Source organism: Heptranchias perlo, chromosome 4 (genome assembly GCF_035084215.1).
Source record: "Heptranchias perlo isolate sHepPer1 chromosome 4, sHepPer1.hap1, whole genome shotgun sequence".
Classification (NCBI taxonomy): domain Eukaryota; kingdom Metazoa; phylum Chordata; class Chondrichthyes; order Hexanchiformes; family Hexanchidae; genus Heptranchias; species Heptranchias perlo.
In genome coordinates, this window is record NC_090328.1 from 10,329,564 (window position 1) to 10,356,912 (window position 27,349).

The window sequence follows — 27,349 nt, forward strand, 5'->3', positions numbered from 1 at the left end:
ACCTCTTGCACCAAGGTCTCCAGTGCATCAGCACCGAACCTTGGTGCACGCACTCTCACAGGCCTGGTACAAACTCAGATCGGCAAATTGGTGAGGTCTGGTGTGCAGATTGGAGGATGTGGGTTTTAGTAGTGCGCAACCTTTATTCAATGTTTTAACATAACTCATCAGTTTGTAAACACAGGGTCGGGAGCTGCATCTGTGTTTTACATGTGCGATGTCTGATCTCTGTCCAGACTCAGTGCGGACCCGTATCTTATATTTTGCATATATATATATATATATATACACATAGTGCAGGCTGCATTTAAGAGGTGCGAGCAACTCACACGGGATTGGGCCCTCCTGCTGGTGAGAAGTGCCAAAGCCGGAGAGAACATCGCAGCTCGGACTCAGGTAAATGAGGAGGCAGCACGAATCTAACATTCGGCACTTCTCACTAGCAGGAGGCACCGCGACACCTGCACCCAGATTCAGGGGTTAACCAATTTAACTCCCCATGAGTCCAACGGTAAGTGTGCATGTGTCCAACGGTAAGTGTGCATGTGTCCAACGGTAAGTGTGCTTGAGTCCAACGGTAAGTGTGCATGTGTCCAACGGTAAGTGTGCTTGAGTCCAACGGTAAGTGTGCATGTGTCCAACGGTAAGTGTGCTTGAGTCCAACGGTAAGTGTGCTTGTGTCCAACGGTAAGTGTGCATGAGTCCAACGGTAAGTGTGCTTGAGTCCAACGGTAAGTGTGCATGTGTCCAACGGTAAGTGTGCATGTGTCCAACGGTAAGTGTGCTTGAGTCCAACGGTAAGTGTGCATGTGTCCAACGGTAAGTATGCATGTGTCCAACGGTAAGTGTGCTTGAGTCCAACGGTAAGTGTGCATGTGTCCAACGGTAAGTGTGCTTGAGTCCAACGGTAAGTGTGCTTGAGTCCAACGGTAAGTGTGCTTGAGTCCAACGGTAAGTGTGCTTGAGTCCAACGGTAAGTGTGCATGTGTCCAACGGTAAGTGTGCTTGAGTCCAACGGTAAGTGTGCTTGAGTCCAACGGTAAGTGTGCTTGAGTCCAACGGTAAGTGTGCTTGAGTCCAACGGTAAGTGTGCATGTGTCCAACGGTAAGTGTGCTTGAGTCCAACGGTAAGTGTGCTTGAGTCCAACGGTAAGTGTGCTTGACTAGAAGACCAGGTAATTGGACATCTTCAGATGCCAATGCATTTCCTGATGGTGGATTATGCAACGTCAAAGCTCTTTGTACAGAAGTATTTTGTGGTTTTACTCTGAGTAGTTTAAACAGGGGATGCATGTCGGTGGGTGCTGGTTTACAAGGATATCAGGTCGGGTGAGGTAGGACCAAATGAGTGTTCATCACCGCAGTCATGACTTAATAATTGGATTGACTTGCAATGCGATCGATTCTCCTGCTCTGTCATAGCATATTTTTGTCGCATGTTGAAGTAAAACTGATACATTTCCCAAATGCCGTGAATGTAACGTGTAAAACGAATGTTTTATGAGCTTCTATGCGCCCAGATACCTAAGTTTGGTGGAGCTTTTTGTAGACGTGCAGTGGAGCTAATGGAAGCAGGCCTGGGAATCCTCGAGAAACATCATACTGTCGAGAAAAAAAATCATTTTTTTGCATGCCCTTGTTGACATGCAGACCAATGCATTTATTTGCACAAGTTTTCCAGCCTGTTTTAAGGGAAAGCTCTCTGAATTGAGTTGGTAGTGTCTTTGGTAGCTCCTGATACGAGGGGGTTGTGTGGCAGGGGGAGTGCAGTTCAAACCAGTAACAACCTTACAGATGCATCTATACTATTGCGTGTGTCATTCTGTATAGGGCTTGTCTTTTAACGGCTATGAGTGGTTCTGATCTGGAATGCGCTGCCTGAAAGGGCGGTGGAAGTAGATTCAATAGTAACTTTCAAAAGGGAATTGGATAAATACCTGAAGTGAAAAATTTGCAGGGCTATAGGGAAGGAGCAGGGGGAGTGAGACTAATTGGATAGCTCTTTCAAAGAGCCGGCACAGGCACGATGGGCCGAATGGCCTCCTTCTGTGCTGCGTGATTCTATGAAGTGATATTCTAAGCAGTTATGGCAGTGTCTGTTTAACGGTACAGGTTGCACTGAACTTGAAGTGTTGAACTGCTGCTCCATAGGTACATTGCATCCTAGTACCGAGCTACACAAGGAGCCTCTCTCCCCAGCACTGTCTTAAAGTGGTCCTTGTTACATGCCAGCTGTCTTTATATTGCATTTATGGAGATCATGTTACCAAGTTGTTCATCAGCCTATTGGTTTTTAACAACTGAGTATAGAATTTGTCAGTGGCCCATCAACTTCAGTAAGAGGTTGCCAGATGTTGTACTTGTTTCCTGTGTGTTACCTCACTATAGAAGGTGTGAAATGGAGGCAAGAGGAAGGAATGTGTCCAGGCTGTTCTCTTGCTATTGCCGGCAGAGGTCTAAAAGCAGGTTGTCTTTCATCATAGTTGGGTTGTGAATTTAGAGAACAGGAGAGGAATTTAGAGTTTACCCTCATTTTTTTTATTTAAAGAATATCAAATTCAATGTAAACCAGAATGAATGAGCCATTTCCTCCCCCATCAAGCTTGCTCCTTCCAAAGACGATATACAAACCGTTCTGTCACAGACTCTACTGTACCCATTTGATAACAATCCAAGTCAATCTCAACATGTAAGAGGGGATTAGATAGCATTTGAAGGGGAAAAAAAATGGACAGGGGGAAAGAGCAGGGATATGGGATTAAAGTAGATAGCTCCATTGTGGAACAAGCACGATGGGCCAAATGATTCCTTTTGTACTAAAATATATTTGCTTTAAACTCCTGTGGAGAGGTTTTACTGGTTCGTCCTTCGCTTTCCTCAACAGATAAAACCCAGGAACAACACCTTAGACTCCTGTCTTCCCTGACATGAAATTTTAACAATCCCTGAGCTGTTCAGACTGTCACATTGCACGTGGCGTTCACTATCTGTACCTGCCCTCAATCCCAGATATCGACCCAGCTCTTTTCAAGGGTGCCATTGGACATATTTGCATATCCAATGCCTGATTGGTTGGGGGAGGAGCGAATTTTCCTTCTAATGTCAAGTCTTGCTGGAAGTTTGCTCGTTTGTTTTGTGCCCATTTCTAGTTCTGCAATTCACAGTCCATGTTGGATGGCCCCCTCACATCGACATTATCCAATCCTCTTCATCCTTTACAAACATGGACCGTGCCCCGTAATCCCGAGACTCAAGTCTCCGTATCGTCCGTTACCTTTCCTTGAACTGTCCACAAAGAAGAGAAATAAAATGCATTTATGTAGCGGCGTTTACAACCTCAGGACGGTCCAAGGTGCTTTACAGCCAATGAAGAACCTTTTGAAGTGTTGTATTATAGATCCCCTTTTTGAAGATGAACTGGCCTCACCAATGATGTATGTAGTCATCCCCCATATTTCAGCCTTCAGCTGCCTAGGCCCTAAGCTCTGGAATTCCCACCCTAAACCTATATATATATGCAAGTTGTTGTTGTTGGTGTTGTTCTAGCCAAATGCCTTTGACATACACTCCAGTATATTGATAATAGCTTTCGGTGAAATTATCCCAAGTCCTCCAATGGATCCCTTCATCGCTTATTTTGTTGGCTGGTCCATTGTGCCTAATTTCGGGGATCTCCATTTGAACAAACTGTTTGGTCCCCTGTATTGTTAGTGGAGCTCTCCCTATAAGGACTTGTACACGGTCCCGATGAATGACTGCTCTGATGAAAATATTCCATTAATCTACATTAAAATCCATCTGTCATTCATTTAGCTCATCTGTTTAATTGGTCCCGGTCCCTAAGTCTCTCTCATAGTTATTAACGGGCCACAGACCTTCGTGTCAAAAATAGACCATAAATAGGAACAGGAATAGGCCATTCAGCCCCTCGAGCCTGTTCCTCCATTCAGTTAGATCATGGCCGATTTCCATCTAGTTCTTGATCAATCTGCACATTATACCTGTTAATGAAGTTGAATGTAATTTGTATAAACTGTTTTGTTCCCCTTCGGAAACACAAGGGCCCAAAAGAAGAGCACTTCAGTGTCCCTGACGATAGGATCCCATCACTCAAAGGGGGCAACAGGTGCCACTGATGTGCAGCAGGTCCGCTCTACGCTGGTTCAAACCATCTCCATTCCAGCACCACAGGTACGGTGAAACATTTGCCAAATAACTTTCAGCAAGAGCCACCGATGCAGGTGTCTGCCTGATGACTAATGCCTGTAGTGCGTTATTAACCAGCATGCAAAAATTATATTCATATATGGTGTCAGCCTTGGCTCAGTGGTGAACCTCTCTCGCCTCTGAGTCAGAAGGCCGTGAGTTCAAGTCCCACTCCAGAGACTTGAGCACAAAATCTAGGCTGACACTTCAGTGTGGTACTGAGGGAGTGCTGCACTGTCGGAGGTGCCGTCTTTCAGATAAGACGTTAAACTAAGGCCCCGTCTGCCCTCTCAGGTGGACGTAAAAGTTCCCGTGGTCGCTATTTTGAAGAAGAGCAGGGGAGTTCTGCTTGGTGTCCTGGCCAATATTTATCCCTCAACCAACATCACTAAAACCAACCATCTAGTCATTTATCACGTTGTTGTTTGTGGCATCCTGCTGTGCACAAATTGGCTGCCGCATTTCCTACATTACAACAGTAAGTACACTTCAAAAGTACTCCACTGACTGTAAAGCACTTTGAGACATCTTAAGGTTGTATAAATGCAAGTTCTTTCTTTCTTGACATTACTTTGACACACATGCTTAAGGTCATAGTTATGGTTGCATATGGCGGATTATCAGTGGACATCTAAATAGGAGGCCCTAAGCAGTTATCCCAATCCAAAGTTTTTACATTTGGTTTGTTCCCTGGACTGTACCATGTACCTATTCCCATGCCCACCTTACAGAAACTGATCAATTGTATCAGGATCTGGCATACCATTAACTGGTTGCTATGTGAAAATTCCATAGAAAGAACTTGCATTTGTATAGCACCTTATCACATCCTCCAGTTGTCCCAAAGTTCTTCACAGCCACTAAATTATTATTGAACTTTTGCTACTGTTGTTATGTTGGGAATTGCAGCAGCTAACTGGTGTACAGCAAGATCCCACAAATAGCAAATGAAACCCATGGCCATCAATCTGTTTTCGATGGCGTTGATTATAGGGAGGAATCTTTTACTTCCATTTGAACCAGCAGACAGGACCTCTGTTTAATGCATCATCCAAAAGGTGGCACCTCTGATAATGCATCACTCCCTCAATATTGCACTGCAGTGGCCGTCAAGATTAGGTGCTCCGTTCCTGAAGTGGGGCTCCAATTCCATTTTGAAAGTTATTATTGAATCTGCTCCCACTACCCTTTCTGGCAGTGCATTCCAGATCGTAACAACTTGCTGTGTAAAAAAAAAAAATTCTCCTCATCTCCCCTCGGCTTCTTTTGCCAATTACCTTAAATCTGTGTCCTCTGGTTACCGACCCTCCTGCCAGTGGAAACAGTTTCTCCCTATGTACTCTATCAAAACCCCTCATAATTTTGAACACCTCTATTAAATCTCTTCTCCAAGGAGAACAATCCCAGCTTCTCCAATCTCTCCATATAACTGAAGTCCCTCATCCTGATAAGTCTCAAGGCAGAAGAAATATCTGAGGGAGATTTGTCACTGGAATGGTTGAAATTCGTACATAGATTCAGAAGGCCCACACAAAGGAAAGCTTGGGGGGGGGCGGGGGATGCTGGTGGGGGGGGAAACTGTGCTGTTATTAAGAAGTATAAATAACCAGTGACTGTTGCTGACCCTCCATTCTTGGGTGCCAAAGGAACGTACAGCACAATATAATGACCCCTTGTAACTATGCTGTTCTATTTTGTAGTCGACTAAAATTACTGCAGTTGTGCTCTGTCATATGATTAGAGTATAGACTGAAACCGAGAGGCCCACTGTGTCAGGTGTCACCGGGTTTCAGTCTGTCAAGTATTAAATGTAAAGGAAAGGGAATTCCGAGTGGGTCGCTACAAATTCTTGAGGAGGAAAGATCCTGTTTAGAATCCGTGACTGTTTTACTACAGTACCCGTTATATTAGACTGTTGTCCAGGTTGTTTTGCCTGTAATTTTTACCCTGTTTGTTTACGATGCACCATTAAGTTGTTTACGGTCAAGAGATGTCTTGCACTTAAGCGGCTTATATCCTAATACGTAATTGCGGTTAACAAACCGAGTGGAATGCTTTTTAAACACCGGCTTGTAGTCTTTATTCATGTTGACTGGTTTAAGTACATCAACAGCTGCGGAATGCTTCCTGTCAGTAATTATAAAGTAAGCGACAATGTTGGCTGCTGTCACAACATTAAAAAGTGCTTCTATTCAAGTAGTGCAACAGCCCAAAATTGGTTAGGCCGCTGACATTATGTTTTTATTTTTGCTTGGACTTTTTTTTAAAATTTAAGATCCAGAGTCCTACACCGTGCCTTCAAGTCCAGGATGGAGTCTCATCACCTGTGTTTACAAAGGTCAGCCTTTTACAATCCATTTTCGGTTTAAAAAAATAACCCGTAAACTTAGCTGACTGGTGCCAGTCAGTCAACGAGGTCAAGCAGCAACTGTTTTAACTTAATTGGGGATTGATTTAATTGGGGTCACTTGGGTCAGGACGGAGGAGGGAGCGTCGACAAATGGCTTGCTTTACTACAGCTTACTCTGGGAGGCTGAAACGAAATGGGTCATTGAGCCCTCTCCACCCATACCTATCATAACCATAGCTTTCAATCAGTCAGCGTGATCTGTGACAGTGTTTGAAGAAAGAGAGAGAGAGAGAGAGAGAGAAAGACTTGGATTTATATAGCGCCTTTCACAACCTCAGGACGTCCCAAAGCGCTTTACAGCCAATAAAATGGGGTGTAGAGAGGGGAGAGAAGCTGGGAAACAATTCAGATACATTAGAGTTTCAGATTCTAAATCTATTTTCAGAAAGTGTAATCTGATCTTTAATTTCTGTAAGATTGCCGATGGCTTGTATAAGCACTGGGGCATCTGTCATTCATTGTTCTGTCAATAAGTCGCTCCGTGCAGAGCAATGATTGGAGTTATAGGGTAGGCATTTCTGAAAACCTAAGAGAAATCGAGCTGCATAATTCAGGCACACTAACCCACGTGCTCCTCCTGCAGAATTGGTCTGCAACTCTTGTCACAATATCTCCATTGTTTTGAGGTTGGATTCCAAGGTGGGGTGTTAGTTCCTGCCTTGGCACCCAGCCCATATACCTTTGACTATCACAAACGTGTTTCCTTTCCCTTTGTGCTTCAATCATTATGTCAACCTGTGCCGACCCCGCTCGGAGATGCTTATTCAGCTCAATTTTTAGCCCCCGTGCTTTTCCTCGGCTTATGATCCTGTCAAATTCATTGTCGGTCTCCGACAAAGACCACCGTCTAACCCCACCAATTCTCCATGATTTTTAGAAGCTTGGATCAGCAATTTTTTCTTGTTTCCTGCTTTGCACCCCCCCCCCCCACCTCCCTTTCCACCCACCCATTGAAGTACAGGTCTAGCTCTCTCAAATCAATGTGGTATGAAGAGGGATTAAGACCTTTTCGGTTCTTACACCGTTTTCATTGTAGGGACCTGCTTCTTCTGTGTACGCTGACCAAAGCTGGACTACGTGGGGTGAGGGGGTGGGCAATTGGTCCTCATTGCACCCGTTTTCCGGGCGGAGACCAGGGGGGGGGGTGGGGGGCGGCACAGAGGTCCCTGCTAGGGAGCCAACCTCCCGCCCCTGAACAGCGGCGGAAACACGTCCGACGCCATATTGGTTCGAGGGACCTAGAGGCGCCCCTGGCTTCAACCGAAGAAAAAAAAAAGGCGCGGGCCCCTTGAAACTAGTCAAGAAAACCAACACGGCTCGCACGCTCCAGCTCCTCCTGGCCCCACATTGGAGAGCTTTAGACTTACCCTGAAGGGCCGCTTCTGTCTTCAGACCAGCAGCAGATCAGCTTCTGCCGAGCTGGGGAAAGCTGCAGAGGTTTCCCTGCCCAGGCCCCCTGTTAAAACTGCATCTATTGACGTAGATTAATAGCAGAAATGGTCGGGATTTGAGCGGGTAAGTGACCTGCTCATTTTTAACTGCCCTGTTTCCGCCGGGCGGGAAGGGTTAAAATCAACAACAACTTGCATTTATTTATATAGCGCCTTTAACGTAGTAAAACGTCCCAAGGCGCTTTGCAGGAGTGATCATCAATTAACATGTGATACCGAGCCACATAAGGAGATATTAGGAAAGGTGACCAAAAGTTTAGTCAAAGAGGTAGGTTTTAAACCAGGAGAGAGAGGTAGCGATGCAGAGAGGATTATGGAGGGAATTCCTGAGTTTAGGGCCTCGGCAGCTGGAGGCACGGCCGCCGATGGTGGAGCGATGAAAATCGGGGATGTCAGAGGCCAGATTTGGAGGAACGCGGAGATCGCGGATGGTTGTAGGGCTGGAGGAGGTTACAGAGATAGGGAGGGGCGAGGCCGTGGAGGGATTTGAAAACAAGGATGAGAATTTTAAAATCGAGGCTTTCCTGGACCGGGAGCCAATGTAGGTCAGCGAGCACAGGGGTAATGGGTGAACGGGACTTGGTGCGAGTTAGGATACAGGCAGCAGAGTCTTGGATGAGCTTAAATTTATGAAGGGTGAAGGTGGGATGCCGGCCAGGAGATCGACACCATGGCCTTAAAATACCATGTATAAAGACTAGAAACTTATGTGCTTGTTTGGGGGCTAAAATTAAAAGGGGCCGTCCTATTACATGGGTGATGTGCCGACTTGGAGGTTCCCGTCTAGCGAAGCGATTGCACCAAAAACTGTGGAGCCGGCTGGATTGGCGTCCCAGCCCATTCCCATTGGGTTGTTGCTGGGCTCCCGATATCCCAATGGTGGCTTCCCCTCCCAAAGTCAGTCTAGGCTCCCCCCACACTGCTCTGAAATTTTATTCAGCCCAGCGGGATTAAAAAATAGGAGATTGAAGAAACAGCTTTGGCAACTGGGATTGAAGGTAGGTGTCGAGAGGGAGAGTCGCTATTTAAATTCACCGCACTGGAGCAACACATAGTAAGGAGCCACTGGGTGAAATGAAAAGCAGTGAGAAAGTATATTTGTAGGCACCAACCAACATGAAGGTGATGGTTTTGATGGATAGAAGTTTTGTGCCTTTCACCACCTCAGGACGTCCCAAAGCGCTTTACAGCCAATGAAGTACTTTTGAAGTGTAGTCACTGTTATAATGCAGGAAACAAGGCAGCCAATATGCGCACAGCCATCTCCCACGAACAGCAATGACTAGCTAATCTGTTTTAGGTGTTGGTTGAGGGATAAATATTGGCCAGGACACCAGGGAGAATGCTCCTTCTCTCCTTCGAAATGGTGCCATGGGATCTATTACATCCACCAGAGAGGGCAGACAGGGCCTTGGTTTAACGCGTCACCTGAAAGACGGCACCTCCGACAGTGCAGCACTCCCTCAGTACTGGACTGGAGTGTCAGCCTGGATTATGTGCTCGAGTCACCGGAGTGGGACTTGAACCCATGCCCTCCTGACTCGGAGGTGAGAGCACTACCTGCTGAGTATTGAATAAGCATCATGGTTTTTTTGGGGGGGGATGGGGGGGTGGTTAGCTGGAATTTTGGAAGTCACCTTGGGTATATACAGTAGGCTCACACCGTATGGGATGATAAGTTGTAATATTGAAAAGAGCAGTAAAGTGGACAATAAAGATAACTCTTGCCTCACTGCAGGTCTTACAAGATATCACTGCGTCAGAGGGTCAGGTTGTGGTGCTAGAATGTCGAGTCAAGGGGACCCCTCCTGTTAAAGTCCAGTGGCTGAGGCAAGGAACAGAAATTGAGGATTCACCAGATTTCCGAATCCTCCAGAAAAGTAATGCACACCATTAAATACCAAATGTTGAACCACTTCATTTAGAAAGGATGCAAGCTAATTTACTGTTATTGGTTTTCTGTTCCATGTACCCTGCTCCTGGTGTGACCCTCAGAGCCTCGATCAGCCGTTGAACCCGGTAAGGACCCTGGGTAGTGATAATCCTTAGAGTAGCAGAATGCTTGAACAGTGGTGGGTGTCTGCTTGGTATCTTCAGCTGCAAAGATCATCTCTGTCCATTAACTTATGGATATCGCTGATAAATAACTGCCTACATTGAGCCAAGTTAGGATATTTGAACTGACAATTACGTACAAAAACATGTTTGAAACCCCCGTTAAGCTCTGCCAGGTCCTGCTCCTGAGCATTGTTGGAAAGCATGAGTGTGCTGTGGACAAAGGCTGGGTTTGCTTATGATTTCCTCCTTCCACTTAGTCCAATAGCTTCCTGACACCAAGATCATGTATAAAGAATAGCTATTTGAGTGAGGTTATCCATCAGACTGTACCCCAACATGCCTTGTGTTCCCTTGAGTATAGAAGATTAAGGGGTGATCTAATTGAGGTGTTTAAGATGATTAGAGGAATTGATGGGGTGGATAGATAGAAACTATTTCCTCTGGTGGGGGGAGTCCAGAACAAGGGGGGGCATAACCTTAAAATTAGAGCTAGGCCGTTCAGGAGTGAAGTCAGGAAGCACTTCTTCACACAGAGGGTAGTGGAAATCTGGAACTCTCTCCCCTCCCAAAAACAAGCTGTTGAGATTGAGGGTCAATTGAAAATTTAAAAACTGAGATTGATAAATTTTTTGTTGGATAAGGGTATTAAGAGTTATGGCGGATAGATGGAGTTGAGGTGGAGATGGAGTGCAGGTCAACCATGATTTAATTGAATGGAGGAACAGGCTCGAGGGGCTGAATGGCCTACCCCTGTTCCTACGTAGCTCTGAGCCTTCAGGAGAGGAACAAGGGGGAGAAAGCAACCAAGACCATCAGTTGATAAGTGACCCCCAGTCGCTGACTGGCTTTCCTTAAATTGCACTTCTTCCACCTAACTGAGACATTGAGATAACTTTGGATGTTCAAACTACAAGTATAGTTGGCCCTGATTCTGCACTGCGACTGAATACGTCAGTGCTCCTAAAATCTAAAGCTAAAGTTGCCTCACTAACCTGACAGCTTTGATGGTCTAGCTCACCTATTGCTGGAGACATCCTGGTCTGGAGAGAAATGGATGGGAAGCAGCGTGACGGCCCCGCACAGATGCACAACCCCCTCACCCCTCTGGGGATTCACTGCTGGCCTTGATGGAGATGCTAAGGAAGGAAGTCCTGCAATTCAGGGTGACGCGGCCACCTGCTGAAAACGTATGGATCGGTCGCTGAACTTGCTACACGCTCAACGGCAGATCCAACGCTCCCAGCGGAGGGGGAGGGGCGTCCTCTAAAGGCGAGCGGCTCGGAGACTCTACGATAGAGTGTTGTAGCCTGACCTCCGCTGTACACTCCCTTCAAATGCGGGAGTGGTGAATTTACATTTACGTACTGGATGACTTGCCTCTAGTAGCAGTCACTGTGCTGCAGGCTATGGTACATCATTTGCCTACATTAATCACTGCATTCAAAGTAACTCACTAATGCTACATGAAATGCTTTGAGCTGTTTTCACAACTCAAGGCACTATACCAGTGGAAGTTTTTTTTTCTTTGTACATCAGATGATTTTCAAATTCAACTTTTTTTCTATAACGCCTAGTGTGCTTTCTTGTTGAAAATACTAACGAAACTTCCAACTGTCTGTGATTCCGTCCATGGGCAGAACATTGTGCAAGAGTCATACGGAAGTTGTACTGAAACACAATTGTCTTGATTTCTTTCAGCAGAAGAGATCTGCACTCTAGTGATTGCGGAAACCTTTGCAGAAGATGCCGGAAGGTTTACTTGCACAGCTACCAATGCCTCTGGCACCGTATCATGCAGTGCCCAGCTCACCCTCTGCCCAGGTATGTGATGGCGGTAAGGGGAGGAGCAGAGGGAGGAAGCCAAGCTCTTAAATCTATCCATCTATCTCTCATCTACCTCTCGCTCGCTCTCTAAAAGGCAAACTATTCTGTGCCAGCCACGTAACACTGAGGTCAGTGACCAGTTAATCTACTTTGGAGGTGTTGGCTGAGGGAGAAATGTTGGCCTTTGCCTTCTTTGAACAGTAGCTTGGGATCTTTAGATCCACCTCAACCAGCAAACGGGGATCTGTTTAACATCTCATCCGCAGGGACAGAGGGTTGAATCTTCCACCTCGCAGAGCGTCGCACACCAAGAACGCGTATCGGAATATTCGACATGGAGGAATTACTTTTCAAGGGTGGAAAATCAGATGGGCTGCATAACAGCCACAACAGCCTCCGTGCCCAATATTCAGATATCCGCTCCCAGTGTGTGACGCTCTGTGTTGGGAGTGCAGCCACGTAAAATCACTCATAGAGGGTCTAAATTAGCGATGTCTTCAACTGGTGCTTACGGCTGTTATGAATGCCTTTGGAGCAGTCCACCCCCATTCACCAGATGCAGCCACCTACAGCTTGATACCGACTGACTGTAGGGCCTGTAGCAGAATTTCGACAGGCAGCAGAAGGAATTCATTTCAGCTGTCAAACTCTCTTGCCAATGCACCTGTCACAAATAGTGACCGAGACACCATCCTCTGAGACGCCCCTAATGGTTCTGTTCGTACTTTCTCCATAACTATTCACCCATAACAAAAAGCATGCTTTGTTTACATCGCTTCCAGTTCTGGTCTTATTTAACAGGACTCGGACGGACCCCATCTTAGCTATTGGTAAACCATAACTACAGCAATTAGCATAGATGCATTTAAAGGGAAGCTAGATAAGTACATGAGGGAGAAAGGAATAGAAGGATATGCTGATAGGGTGAGATAAAGTAGGGAGGGAGGAGGCTCATGTGGAGCATAGACACCGGCATAGACCAGTTGGGCCGAATGGCCTGTTTCTGTGCTATAGATGCTATGTAATTCTATATATAAAAAAACTAATATAGCCCCCTTCCAGTTCTGGTCTTAGCTAATAGAACTTGGACAGACGCCATCTTAGGCATAACGCTGACTGTTGTGCCTGGCTCTTTGACACAAAGCGAATTCACGGGGTTCTTCCAAGAATAGCAGGAAGAACGTCTAATCTTTGAGGAAAAGAGTGGGAAGGGAGCATCAGCATTCCTTTACTCAGATAAAGTTGCTTCTGCTTGGACTATAATTCATGTGTAGCTAACAGCTGGCACTTAACAATTTCACAGAGCTGCACTGATTGGAGGTATCTTCTGGTCAGGTATTCCTAGGACTTCCTCCTCATCCTCTCTTTGCCCCTTCCCCCCTCCAAAACCCCCACCCCGAGTCTGTCTCCAAAATAGTTTGGGAGAATATGGGGCAATTTGCCTTGGTTCCCACCTACCTCTAAAGTTCAGCAATCACTGAGGAATCTTTGTTTACACGGTTTGCAGTGCCCCCTCTGTCTGTCCATTATTGCTGATCACAAGACAATTAAGGAGAGAATTTTGCCCCATCTTATTCCTGAAGAAGCCTCAAGCTCGGATAAGCTAAACAAAATACTGTGTGCTTGTGGGCAACTTCCGAATGAGAATCGGGCGGCTGTGCACACTTTGTACGTAAACTTGACTCAATCAGTGCAGCTATGGTGTGCCGCTGTAGTGGAAATCAGGAACCTCTCTCCCCCAAAAAGCTGTTGAGGCTGAGGGCCAATTGAAACTTTCAAAACTGAGATTCGTATATGTTTGTTAGCCAAGGGTATTAAGGGATACGGAACCAAGACGGTTAGATGGAGTTATGATACAGATCAGCCATGATCTAATTGAATGGCAGAGCAGGCTCAAGGGGTTGAATGGCCTACTCATGTTCCTATGTTCCCTCTGTCAGACAGTAGACAAGCTAAAGCAGGCTGTTGCCCAAGCGACCTAGTGTTGCTGCCGTGTTGATTCAAGAGCTCAGATATCTATATAACATCCTGTTGTGTAGATATGAATTGATGAGAATTTCAGGATGCCTTGTGGAATGCCAAACCAAGCTCTTTGAACCATCATTCCTGGTAAAAGATACCTTCCAATTATTTATTTTTAGTACTTGTGGTGGCGGGGGAGTACTTTGAACTGAAAGTATTTCCCTCAGGCTTGCCACTTTCCCTTTTAATGGCAGACTACCACTAGAATATATATAGGGGAGGCGGCAGGCAATACCTGTGATGGTGAGCCGAAATATTTCTCCTGGCAGCAGGCCCATGCAACAAGCCTGTGTGAAAATCCAGGTGTCATTTTGATGATGGGATCCACTCAGTCTCTTACTACGAGTGAGCAAAAAGTGATGTTATTGTTACTAGGTTAACACACAAAGCAGTCCGTTTGATTGGCACCCCATCCACCACCTTTAAACGTCCACTCCCTCCACCACCGGCGCACTGTGGCTGCAGTGTGTACCGTCCACAGGATGCACTGCAGCAACTCGCCAAGGCTTCTTCGACAGCACCTCCCAAACCCGCGACCTCTACCACCTAGAAGGACAAGAGCAGTAGGCACATGGGAACAACACCACCTGCACGTTCCCCTCCAAGTCACACACCATCCCGACTTGGAAATATAATCGCCGTTCCTTCATCGTAGCTAGGTCAAAATCCTGGAACTCCCTACCTAACAGCACGGTGGGAGAACCTTCACCACACGGACTGCAGCGGTTCAAGAAGGCGGCTCACCACCACCTTCTCAAGGGCAGTGAATGCCAGCAATGCCCATATCCCGAGATTGAATTTTTTTTTAAAGCACTTTGGTAAAACGAATGAACAAAAGGACACGTGGAATGCTATATTACTAGGGAACCATTGAAACAAGTCATGAATCAAGAGTTGCGGTATTCAATGTAGATCATGGGCTAGCTGTTACATTAAAAGCCACTGATCTGGGCTCCCCAGTGCAGCAGTGAATTTATCCAGTGAGTAGCTGAGCTACAGAGACCAGGAAGGTCCCAGGTTCGACCACCTGTCTGTATTGATCTCAGCCAGGGTGGTGGATTGCTGAAATTGGCTTACGAAGAGAGAAAATCTGCTATGGATCGCCATCCAGCGCCCTCCGCTGGACATTGGACATTGGCCGCATTCCCCCCTCCCCCCTCCCCACATTTGAACAGGCCGCTAACGGTCACTGTGTAGGCTCACGGGTGAATAATGACGTCCTCAGTGAGGTACCAGAGTCTAATTGGTGCCTATGGAACTACCTCAGCAGGGAGTCGGGAGAGGTGCAAACCGGTCAAAGAAAGAAACAAATTCATTGTTGTATTTGGCATGCCAAGTTTCAGGTAGTTTTCCCAGCAGCTGCTGACTGGCCTCACTCTCACCTCGGAGTCAGGAGGTAATGGGTTCAAATCCCACTCCAGAGACTTGAGCACAAATTCTAGGCCGACGCTCCTAGTGCAGTACTGAGGGAGTGCAGCATTGTTGGAGGTGCCGTCTTTCAGATGAGACATTAAACCGAGGCCCCCATCTGACCTCTCAGGTGGATGTAAAAGATCCCATGGCCGCTATTTTGAAGAAGAGCAGGGGAGGTCTCCCGGCATCCTGGTCAATATTTATCCCTCAACCAACACCTAAAACAAATGATCTGATTGTTATCACATTGTTGTTTGTGGGATCTTGCTGTGGGCAAATTGGCTGCCGTGTTTCCTTCATTACAACAGTGACTACACTTCAAAAGTACGTCATTGGCTGTAAAGCGCTTTGGGATGTGCTGAGGTCGTGAAAGGCGCTATATAAATGCAAGTGTTCCTTTCTCTCTTTCTTTCACAAAGAACTACTTGGAAAATATTTATCATCTTGGAGATATCCTTTTCTGTGTGCCCTGTATAGCTGCTTATAACGCTGCATTAGGGTTAGGGTTAGGGTTAATCTGTCATTATTGTAGAAACATACCCAAGGAGAAAAACACTGTCTGTGTGACCCCCCCCAAGAGCCTTCACTGAAAGTGCTGTAATTTTTTGTTTTATTTGTTCTTGAGATGTGGGCAATACTCAGTACCACATGGAGTACTTGAGGTGACTAGTGTGATAAATTGGATAGCCCGGTGGTAAAGGATAGAATACTAGAGCCTGGTCTTCAGTTGCTTTCAAGCCTTTATTCACAGAGTTCCACACCACAACACTCTACATCAGCTCTCTTATAAATGGATACAAGAGAGTTCCCAATTGATACACACCACCTGAATACAATTAACATTAATTGATCGCATGGATACAGTTAACAACTAGCATAGAAGCATTTAAGAGGAAGCTGGATAAATACATGACGGGAAAAGGAGTAAAAGGTTATGTTGATCTGGTTAGATGTAGTAGGGTGGGAGGAGGCTCGTGTGGAGCATAAACACCGGCATGGGCTGAATGGCCTGTTTCTGTGCTGTACATTCTTTGTCATTCTGTGTCACATCCCTGTACAACTGAGTGGGCCACTTCTGAGGGCATTAAGAGTCAACCAGACAATGTAAACAAGGGAAGATCAGACCAGGTAGGGGATGGGGTGACAATTTTCCTTCTCTAAAGTACATTAGTGAACCAGTTGGGTTTTAAGACAATCTGCCAAAACTCGTGGCCATTTTTCTGGTAGCGGCAGTCCACAATTTGTTAGATTTATTGAATTCAAGTTCACAATTTGCCATGGTGGGACTTGAACTCACAAACTCTGGATTGCTAGTCCAGTAACCACTGCATGGCTGTACCCATTGATTAAAGAACTGCTTTAATTCTACCGTCTCTCTCCCTCTCTCTCTCTCTCTCTGCAGGAAATGAAGGTGCTCCAAATAACGGGAATGGTTTAGTAAACAATCTTACCCCAGTGCCTCAGACTGAAATTAGTTCCCTAGAATTGCCTCCTAAGAGGACAACTGACCCTGTTCAGGTGAACAGCCTTGAGATCAAACCAAGCGTAGCCGCCTTCCAACTGCAGCTCAATACTGCTGAGAAGAAGCCCAATGGTACCTCCTCTGCTCAAGAGACCAATGGACCAAACCAAGGGCAACCCATGCAGTCCGCCACCACACTGCTCTCCCCAGTAAAGGATCCACCGCCCCTGGCTGCCAAACCCAAGCTGTAAGTACTCCATTTTGTTCCTTCATGTTCCATTTTTCCTTTTACGTTGAATATAGAATCTTTGGTTTGAGTACTTTAGTCGGAAATATTTGCTTCACTCTCACGTTTTTTTTAATAAAAGCAAAATTAAATGAATGATGGTCTTTCATACAATGGATAGAACATCTACAGCAAGGGGTGTCAAACTCAATTTACATGGTGGGTCTGATCCGACCTCCTGGGACTTGGTGTGGGCCACATTTAACAAAAGTTACCTGGACACGCTGGGGTAGAGATCGGTCTACATTGTGCCCAGTTTTTTTTGGGACGCGATGTATGTCAGTTTCGGGGCGTAAGATCCTGCCCGTGGGAGGGTGGTGTCATGGAGTGGAATGGGAAGCCGCTACTGCCAAATTTTAAAAGTTCAGTTCTCCCGGCAGCGCAATCTGTGGGCCGCCACTGCCAGAAAAATGAGCTTCATGTCCCATTCCTAAGGCCCCTGATCTACGGCTTCTTTCCACGAGTAATAAAAAAGTGCAGTTCCTTCAAAGCGTGGTACGATTTTTTTTAAACTTTAACTCTGCTGCTAACTAACGACCACCGCTCGCTGTATGGCCTTCCTTCTAGCTGTCTGTAAAGAAGCTCCTTGATTGAAAGCCTGCTCCAGCATTTTTGAGGTTAGAAATGATCGTCAAACAATGACTTGATTTATTCTTTTCTGCTTTCGAACACTTTTTATCATAAGTTGTTTTCTGGTACGGTGATCATTTGGGTTTGTTCAGACTTGTACTCCACTTGACTGCCAAGCTTTTTTTTATATATATAAAGCTGCCTAGCTTTTGGTGATGTCTTCAGCAGATGATATCAGTAGCTGTTACGGTGACAAACTAGCACGCAATTGTGAGTGAATATTGTCTTTTGCCTTAAATTTGGGTTTTCAGTTACATTCCCAACACCTAATACAAATTCAAAATGAACTTGTAGTTCCCCCGATCAGTATCGCAGTGTGTGTGTGTGTGTGTGCACAAGTGTCTGTGTCTCTCACTCCCACATATATTCAATTGTAAACAATTTTACAACACCAAGTTATAGTCCAGCAATTTTATTTTAAATTCACAAGCTTTCGGAGACTTCCTCCTTCCTCAGGTAAATGTTCAGGATCTCCTTGAAGCCTACGCATTTATACATATAGAACAATACATGGTGTTTACAGACTGCCCCTGAGACTTAACCCATGTACTGTAAATGGGTTATCACTTGTTAAAATAGCAAGGGAGAGGGACTTGACATAAATACCTCAATGTTCGCACAACGGTGATTTCTAACCCAGGGACTATATCTGCTGGAAATCTACTGAGTCTTGTGATCAAACAGTCATAGTCTTTCCTCACTGCTTATCTCGCAAGTGCAGTGCAAAATGAAAATCAACCAGTAGACTGATGTTATCGGATATTTTGTTAAATTCTGGCTCAGTCTGAGGTTCAAGAGCTGTTTAAGCATGTGCACAACCCAAAGTCTCAAGCTCCAAACAAGTAAAAACATACAGGTTAGGAACGAAAGTTCAAATGTATTGTGTTGAAATTTCAGCATCCGTCCTGGGGCTCCTTGCAAAGTGTTAGAAGTATATTTTCAATGAATGCTTTGCATTGTGTTATAAAGAAAGAAAGACATTTATACAGCACCTTGCATGACCTCAGGATGTCCCAAAGCGCTTTATAGCCAATGAAGTACTTTTTGAAGTGTAGTCACTGTAGTAATGTAGGAAACGCGGCAGCCAATTTGCGCACAGCAGGATCTCACAAACAGCAATGAAATAAATGACCAGATCGTCTGTTTTTTTTAAGTGTTGGTTGAGGAATAAATATTGGCCAGGGGATCGGGGAGAACTCCCCTCCTCTTCAGTGCCGTGAGATCTTTTACATCCACCTCAGAGGGCAGACAGGGCCTCGGTTTAATGTATTATCTGAAAGCCGGCACCTCCGACGGGGCAGCACTCCCTGAGTAGTGCACATAAGTGGCATATTGGATTATGTGCTCAAGACTCTGGAGTTGGGCTTAAACCCACAACGGGAGTGCTACCAACTGAGCCACAGCTGACACGTTATGGGATCAAGTCAAATGGATCCTCTGAAATCCAGTGTAAAGAGAAATACAATTTTAGTTTGCGGTTCCCAACCCCTTTCCTCTTTTTGGTCAGTCGAGACCTTGTCACAATGCGATTGATGATTGGCTGCTATGAAGAATGCCCCCTTCATATGCACCCTATCAAGAGTTACTTCCTCTTGATAGCTCGCATTTTCTGCCTGATTGGTAGGAATGGGAAATAAAGTACACTCAGTGTGGTGTAGACAGATGACTGGCCTTTCTGAGGACCCTGGCCAACATATTTACGCTTTCTTCTGTGTAATCATAATCATTTTGAGTAAAAGGATTACGTTTCCACAAAGGAACCCCTCAAATGTGCCAGTTACATTTTTGCGGTCTGCCACGCCTCTGTGGTTTTTCTTGGGGCCTTAGTGTTTTGTAACCCAGCTGGAATGAAACACCAGTGCATTTAACCCTTGTTCAATCTGAGATAAGGTACAGGTATATTGGCTTCAAAGTTCTGTTGTAGCAATGTCGTCCGCTACATTAACCATTTGGCTAATTGGGAATCCAACCCGTTTCTGATGAGTTGACCAAGCTTTTGGTCACCTGTCCTAATATCTCCTTATGTGGCTCGGTGTTAGCTATTGTTTGATAATTGCTCCTGCGAAGCGCCTTGGGACGTTTTACTACGCTAAAGACGCAAGTTATTGTTGGTGTAAATGAGCAATAGACATCATCATTGGGCATGTGACCTCAATACTCATATTGGCACGGTGTGTGCACATGAACTTTAAAACCTTTTTTGTGTGCCTTTTATTAGTAAAACGCTAAGGCAAAAAGCAGAGTGTTTTTTGATCGCTGTGAGTGCTTTACTTCCTTGGTGATAGATATTTAAGTAAATATACCCATGTGAAGTACATTGTGTGAGTGTATTAAGGTGTTTTCTACTCAAATTAGTGCATGTGGCTAATCGGCAATTTCTGTCAGACAACATTGTTATAGCAAATTCACCCCTTAACCATTCTTTTGCGATTTTCCATCATGTTCTTAATCTTCTTTATTCCCATCGCTCGTCCTTCATCTCCCTAGTCGTCCTCTACTGACCAGTCTTGATAAACACTGGGGCCTGAAGGCTCTGCTGTAAGCAGGGATAGTGTTTGTCTTGCGGGGGCCCCACGCAAAGATTGGGGTCGGGGACCCTATGTTTTACTAGACAACGATTCTAAACACTCCCTACTTGATCTGGTGTCAAATCAAGCTCACGTACGATCGTGAAAAGGCCCCTTTGAAATAGGTAATGTAGAAATAGTTGACAAAACGATAAGCTATAGATAATTGAACATAGGAAGAGAAAGAGGCCATTCAGCCCCTCGAGCCTGTTCCGCCATTCAATGAGATCATGTCTGATCTGTATCCTAACTCCATTTACCAACCTTGGCTCTATATCCCTTAATACACTTGGCTAGCAAAAATCTATTGATCTCAGATTTAAAATGATTAATTGAGCATCTACTGCTTTTTGTGGGAGAGGGTTCCACACTTCTACCACCCTTCGTGTGAAGAAGTGTTTCCTAACTTCTCTCCTGAATGGCCTGGCTCTGATTTTAAGGTTTCCCCTTGTCCTTGACTCCCCCACCAACAGAAAAAGTTTCTCTCCATCTACCCTATCAATTCCTTTCAAAATCCTCAAAACCTCAATCAAATCACCCATTAACCTTCCATATTCCAGGGAATACAAGTCTAGTTGATGTAATCTCTCCTCATAATTTAACCCATGGAGCCCTGGTAACTTTCTGGTGAATCTGCGATGCACTCCTTCCAAGGCCAATATATCCTTTCAAAGGTGCTGTGCCCAGAACTGTACACAGTACTCCGGATGTGGTCTAACCAGGGCTTTGTATAGCTGTAGTAAAACTTCCTCCCTTTTATGTTCTAACCCTCAAGATTATAAAGACTAAAATTCCATTAGCCTTTTTGATTATTTTTTGTACCTGACCACTACAGTTTAGTGACCTGTGTACATGGACCCTAAAATCTCTTTGGACCTCCACTGTCCCCAGCTTTTCACCATTTAAAAAATACTCAGATTGATCCTTTTTGGTCCAATATGGATGATCTCACACTTACCTGCGTTTAAACCCATCTGCCACGGTTTTGCCCAATCACTTAATCCATCAATGTCTCTTTGGAATTTTATGCTCCCATCTACACTACTTACTATGCCATCAATCTTTGTGTCATTGGCAAACAAGGATATATGGCTCTCTATGGTGTTATCTAAGTCATTGGTAAATATAGTGAATAGTTGAGGCCCCAGTACAGATCTTTGTGGGACACCACGAGTCACTTCCTTCCAATTCGAGTATGTACCCATTATCCCCTACTGTCTGTCTACTACCGCCTAATCAATCCCCGAACCATAGGAACATAGGAACAGGAGCAGGCCATTCAGCCCCTCGTGCCTGCTCCGCCATTTGATAAGATCATGGCTGATCTGTGATCTAACTCCATATACCTGCCTTTGGCCCATATCCCTTAATACCTTTGGTTGCCAAAAAGCTATCTATCTCAGATTTAAATTTAGCAATTGAGCTAGTATCAATTACCGTTTGCGGAAGAGAGTCCCTTTGTGTGTAGAAGTGTTTTCTAATCTCACTCCTGAAAGGTCTGGCTCTAATTTTTAGACTGTGCCCCCTACTCCTAAAATCCTCAACCAGCGGAAATAGTTTCTCTCTATTCACCCTATCCGTTCCCCTTAATAGCTTATAAACTTCGATCAGATCACCCCTTAACCTTCAAAACTCCAGAGAATACAACCCCAATTTGTGTAATCTCTCCTCGTAACTTAACCCTTGAAGTCCGGGTATCATTCTAGTAAACCTATCCTGCACTCCCTCCAAGGCCAATATGTCCTTCCGAAGGTGCGGTGCCCAGAACTGCTCACAGTACTCCAGGTGCGGTCTAACCAGGGTTTTGTATAGCTGCAGCATAACTTCTGCCCCCTTGTACTCTAGTCCTCTAGATATAAAGGCCAGCATTCCATTAGCCTTCTTGATTATTTTCTGCACCTGTTCATGACACTTCAATGATCTATGTACCTGAACACCTAGGTCCCTTTGGACATCCACTGTTTTTAACTTTTTATCATTTAGAAAGTACCCTGTTCTATCCTTTTTTGATCCAAAGTGGATGACCTGACATTTGCCTACATTGAATTTCATTTGCCACAGTTTTGCCCATTCACCTAATCTATCAATATCGCTTTGTAATTTTATGTTTTCATCTACACTGCTTACAATGCCACCAATCTTTGTGTCATCGGCAAACTTAGATATGACACTTTCTATGCTTTCATCTAAGTCGTTAATAAATATTGTGAATAATTGAGGCCCCAATACAGATCCCTGCGGGACTCCACTAGTCACATCCTGTAAATGTGAATACTTGCCCATTATCCCTACTCTCTGTCGCCTTTGGCTCAGCCAACTTCCTAAACAAGTCCATACTTTTCCCTCGATTCCATGGGCTTCTATCTTAGCTAACAGTCTCTTATGAGGGACCTTATCAAATGCCTTCTAGAAGTCCATATAAATAACATCCATTGACATTCCCCTGTCCACTACTTTAATCACTTCTTCAAAAAATTCAATCAGGTTTGTCAGGCACGACCTACCTTTCACAAATCCATGCTGGCGCTCTCTGATTAACTGAAAATTCTCGAGGTGTTCAGTCACCCTATCCTTAATTATAGACTCCAGCATTTTCCCCACAACAGATGTTAGGCTAACTGGTCTATAATTCCCTGGTTTCCCTCTCTCTCTTTTCTTAAAAAGCGGAGTGACATGTGCAATTTTCCAATCCAGGGGGACAGTTCCTGAATCTAGAGAGCTTCAATGGTACCAGGGATGAGGGACTTCAGTTATGCGGAGAGACAAGAGAAGGTGGGATTGCTCTCCTTGGAGCAGAGAAGGTTAAGGGGAGATTTAATAGAGGTGTTCAAAATTATGAGGAGTTTTGATAGAATAAATAAGCTTAAATTGTTTCCACTGGCAGGAGGGTAGGTAACCAGGACACATTCCTTTGATGGCGGGATTGTCGTATGAGGAGAGATTGGCCTGTATTCTCAAGAGTTTAGAAGAATGAGAGGTGATCTCATTGAAGCATACAGAATTCTTACAGGGCTCGACAGGGTAGATGCAGGGAGGATGTTTCCCCTGGCTGGGGAGTCGAGAACCAGGGGTCACAGTCTCAGAATAAAGGATAGGCTATTTAGGACTGAGATGAGGAGAAATTTCTTCACTCAGTGGGTGGTGAATCTTTGGAATTCTCTACCCCAGAGGGCTGTAGATGCTCAGTCATTGAGAACATTCAAAACCGAGATCGATAGATTTCTAGATATTAAAGGCATCATGGGATATGGGGATGGTGCAGGAAAATGACGTTGAGGTAGAAGATCAGCCGTGATCTGGTTGAATGGCGGAGCAGGCTCGAGGGGCCGGATGGCCTACTCCTGCTCCTATTTCTTATGTTCTTATGTTCTTACAAGATTTATAGATAATTGGCAAAAGAACCAGAGGGGAGATGAGGAGAATTTTTTTATGCAGTGAGGTGTTATGATGTGGAATGCATTGCCTGAAAGGGCGATGGAAGCAGATTCAATAGTAACTTTCAAAAGGGAATTGGATAAATACTTAGAAACGAAAAATACTGCAGGGCTATGCGGAAAGTGCAGGGGAGAGGAACTAATTGGACAGCTCTTTCAAAGAGCCTGCACAGGCACGATGGGCCAAATGGCCTCCTTCTGTGTTGTATGATTCTATTAAAAAAAAGAGTAAATGACATTAAACGATTAAACAGATCTCGAAACACTGATGTTATATCCGATATAAGAACCAGAAAATGCTGGAAAACACTCAGCGGGTCAGACAGCATCTGTGAAGAGAGAGAAACAGAGTTAAAGTTTCAGGTCAATAACCTTTCACCAGAACTCGTGTTATTTCAGTTTATTGGCCATGTGACAACTCAGATACTGCTGTAGCTGCAGTGAGATCTTGTGTAATATCGGAGTCGTCAAGGGGTTCTTACAGTTTATAAGAACTGAATTTGGTCTAGTCCTTCTCCCACCTCAGTCAGGACTGTAGTAGGGAAGGTGAGAAGATGAGCACTAAGATCAGGGTCTGATGAAGACTCCTGCGCGTCCCCTGGATTACAACTCTCATTATCACTCACTCACTGACTGGCACTCACTCCCCCACACTCACTCACTGACACACACACTCACTATCACTCACACTCACTCACTGACACACACACTCACTATCACTCACACTCACTCACTGACACACACACTCACTATCACTCACACTCACTCACTGACACACACTCTCACTACCACTCTCACTCATACTCACTCACTGACACACACTCTCACTATCACTCTCACTCACACTCACTCACTGACACACACAGTCACTATCACTCACACTTACTCACTGACACACACACTCACTATCACTCACACTCACTCACTGACACACACTCTCACTACCACTCTCACTCATACTCACTCACTGACACACACACTCACTCTCACTCACACTCACTCACTGACACACACACTCACTATCACTCACACTCACTCACTGACACACACTCTCACTATCACTCACACTCACTCACTGACACACACTCTCACTACCACTCTCACTCACACTCACTCACTGACACACACTCTCACTATCACTCTCACTCACACTCACTCACTGACACACACAGTCGACTATCACTCACACTTACTCACTGACACACACTCTCACAATCACTCTCACTCACACTCACTCACTGACACACACTCTCACTCACACTCACTCACTGACACACACTCTCACTATCACTCTCACTATCACTATCACTCTCACTCACTCACTGACACACTCTCACTATCACTCTCATTCACACTCACTCACTGACACACACTCTCGCTATCACTCTCACTCACACTCACTCACTGACACACACTGCTCACTCTCACTATCACTATCACTCACTCACTGACACACTCTCACTACCACTCTCACTCACACTCACTCACTGACACACACTCTCACTATCACTCACACTCACTCACTGACACACACTCTCACTATCACTCTCATTCACACTCACTCACTGACACACACTCTCACTATCACTATCACTATCACTCACTCACTGACACACACTCTCACTACCACTCTCACTCACACTCACTCACTGACACACCACTCTCACTATCACTCACACTCACTCACTGATGCACTCTCTCACTATTACTCACACTCACTCAGTAACACTCTCTCACTATCACACATTCACTTACTGACACGCTCACACTCACTTACTGACACACACTCTCACTATCACTCACACTCACTCAGTAACACACACTTACTATCACTCATTCCACCACACTCATTCTCTGATACACTCTCTCACTATCACTCACAGTCTCTATTGGACGCACACTCTTGCCCCTCCTGACTCCACAAGAATATTTTGCCCCCCACACCCCGCACCAGGCTACCCCCCCCCCCCTCGCCTGATCACTAACTTGCTGACCACCACCCCACCCCCCCCCCCTCCGCCGGCAATCCGTATTTACCTTGCCCCTCACCCCGATACCCGCCTAGTGTTAAAATCGGCCCTTTACTATGTCACGCAGTCTCATGCTCTCACACACACTCTAAATCTCTCCCTCACTCCCTCAATCAGTTTCCCTCACTCGCTCTTACGAACATATGAAAATGACGGACTGGAATAGACCAAATGGTCCATCCAGCCTGTCCCACACATTGTGACGCCTGATACATCACAAAAACACACACTCCCCACCACCCCCCTACCTGGAGCCACGTAATCTCCTAGGATAGGCGCAAAACCCAGTCACGCCCTCTCACTCACTCAAACTCTCACTATCACTCACACTCACTCACTGATGCACTCTTTCACTATCATTTTTTACACTCCTACTCACTCGCACTCAAGTTAACCCAATCGCTCATTCTCTTGCACTCTCACTCACTCACTCACTCACACTCAGTAACTCACCCCTTTACCCGAGGGGGAGAGTGAAATGTACCTCGACCTCACAGTGCGAGGGGATTATACTCCTTTTCATCTCTCTCTCTCTGTCCTGATCTCTCTCTCTCTCTCTCTGTCCTGATCTCTCTCTCTCTCTCTCTCTCTCTGTCCTGATCTCGATCTCTCTCTCTCTCTCTGTCCTGATCTCTCTCTCTCTCTGTCCTGATCTCTCTCTCTCTCTCTCTCTCTGTCCTGATCTCTCTCTCTCTCTCTCTCTCTCTGTCCTGATCTCTCTCTCTCTCTCTGTCCTGATCTCTCTCTCTCTCTCTCTGTCCTGATCTCTCTCTCTCTCTCTCTCTCTGTCCTGGATCTCTCTCTCTCTCTCTCTCTCTGTCCTGATCTCTCTCTCTCTCTCTCTGTCCTGATCTCTCTCTCTCTCTCTCTCTCTGTCCTGATCTCTCTCTCTGTCCTGATCTCTCTCTCTCTCTCTCTCTCTGTCCTGATCTCTCTCTCTCTCTCTGTCCTGATCTTCTCTCTCTCTCTCTTGTCCTGATCTCTCTCTCTCTCTCTCTCTCTGTCCTGATCTCTCATCTCTCTCTTCTGTCCTGATCTCTCTCTCTCTCTCTCACTCTCTCTCATGTCCTGATCTCTCTCTCTGTCCTGATCTCTCTCTCTTCTCTCTGTCCTGATCTCTCTCTCTCTCTCTGTCCTGATCTCTCTCTCTCTGTCCTGATCTCTCTCTCTCTCTCTCTCTCTCTGTCCTGATCTCTCTCTCTCTCTCTTCTCTCTTGTCCTGATCTCTCTCTCTCTCTCTCTCTGTCCTGATCTCTCTCTCTGTCCTGATCTCTCTCTGTCTCTCTCTCTGTCCTGATCTCTCTCTCTCTCTCTCTCTCTCTGTCCTGATCTCTCTCTCTCTGTCCTGATCTCTCTCTCTCTCTCTCTGTCCTGATCTCTCTCTCTCTCTGTCCTGATCTCTCTCTCTCTCTCTCTGTCCTGATCTCTCTCTCTCATCTCTCTCTCTGTCCTGATCTCTCTCTCTCTCTCTGTCCTGATCTCTCTCTCGATCTCTCTCTCTCTCTGTCCTGATCTCTCTCTCTGTCCTGATCTCTCTCTCTCTCTCTCTGTCCTGA

General features: G+C 45.4%; 1 protein-coding gene across 5 annotated transcripts in view; it reads left to right on the forward strand.

Moving 5' to 3' along the window:
- palld (palladin, cytoskeletal associated protein) overlaps nucleotides 1–27,349 on the forward strand; it is a 369,602-nt gene that overhangs the window by 198,711 nt on the left and 143,542 nt on the right. For 4 of the 5 annotated variants that reach the window (XM_067982453.1, XM_067982449.1, XM_067982448.1 and 1 more), the window contains exons 5-10: nucleotides 4,062–4,191; nucleotides 6,482–6,544; nucleotides 9,806–9,947; nucleotides 10,063–10,086; nucleotides 11,824–11,946; nucleotides 16,787–17,093. In XM_067982453.1, the coding sequence (XP_067838554.1) occupies nucleotides 4,062–4,191; nucleotides 6,482–6,544; nucleotides 9,806–9,947; nucleotides 10,063–10,086; nucleotides 11,824–11,946; nucleotides 16,787–17,093 (789 nt within the window). The remainder of the gene's footprint in view (nucleotides 1–4,061; nucleotides 4,192–6,481; nucleotides 6,545–9,805; nucleotides 9,948–10,062; nucleotides 10,087–11,823; nucleotides 11,947–16,786; nucleotides 17,094–27,349) is intronic. The other variant, XM_067982451.1, reaches the window with a different exon arrangement.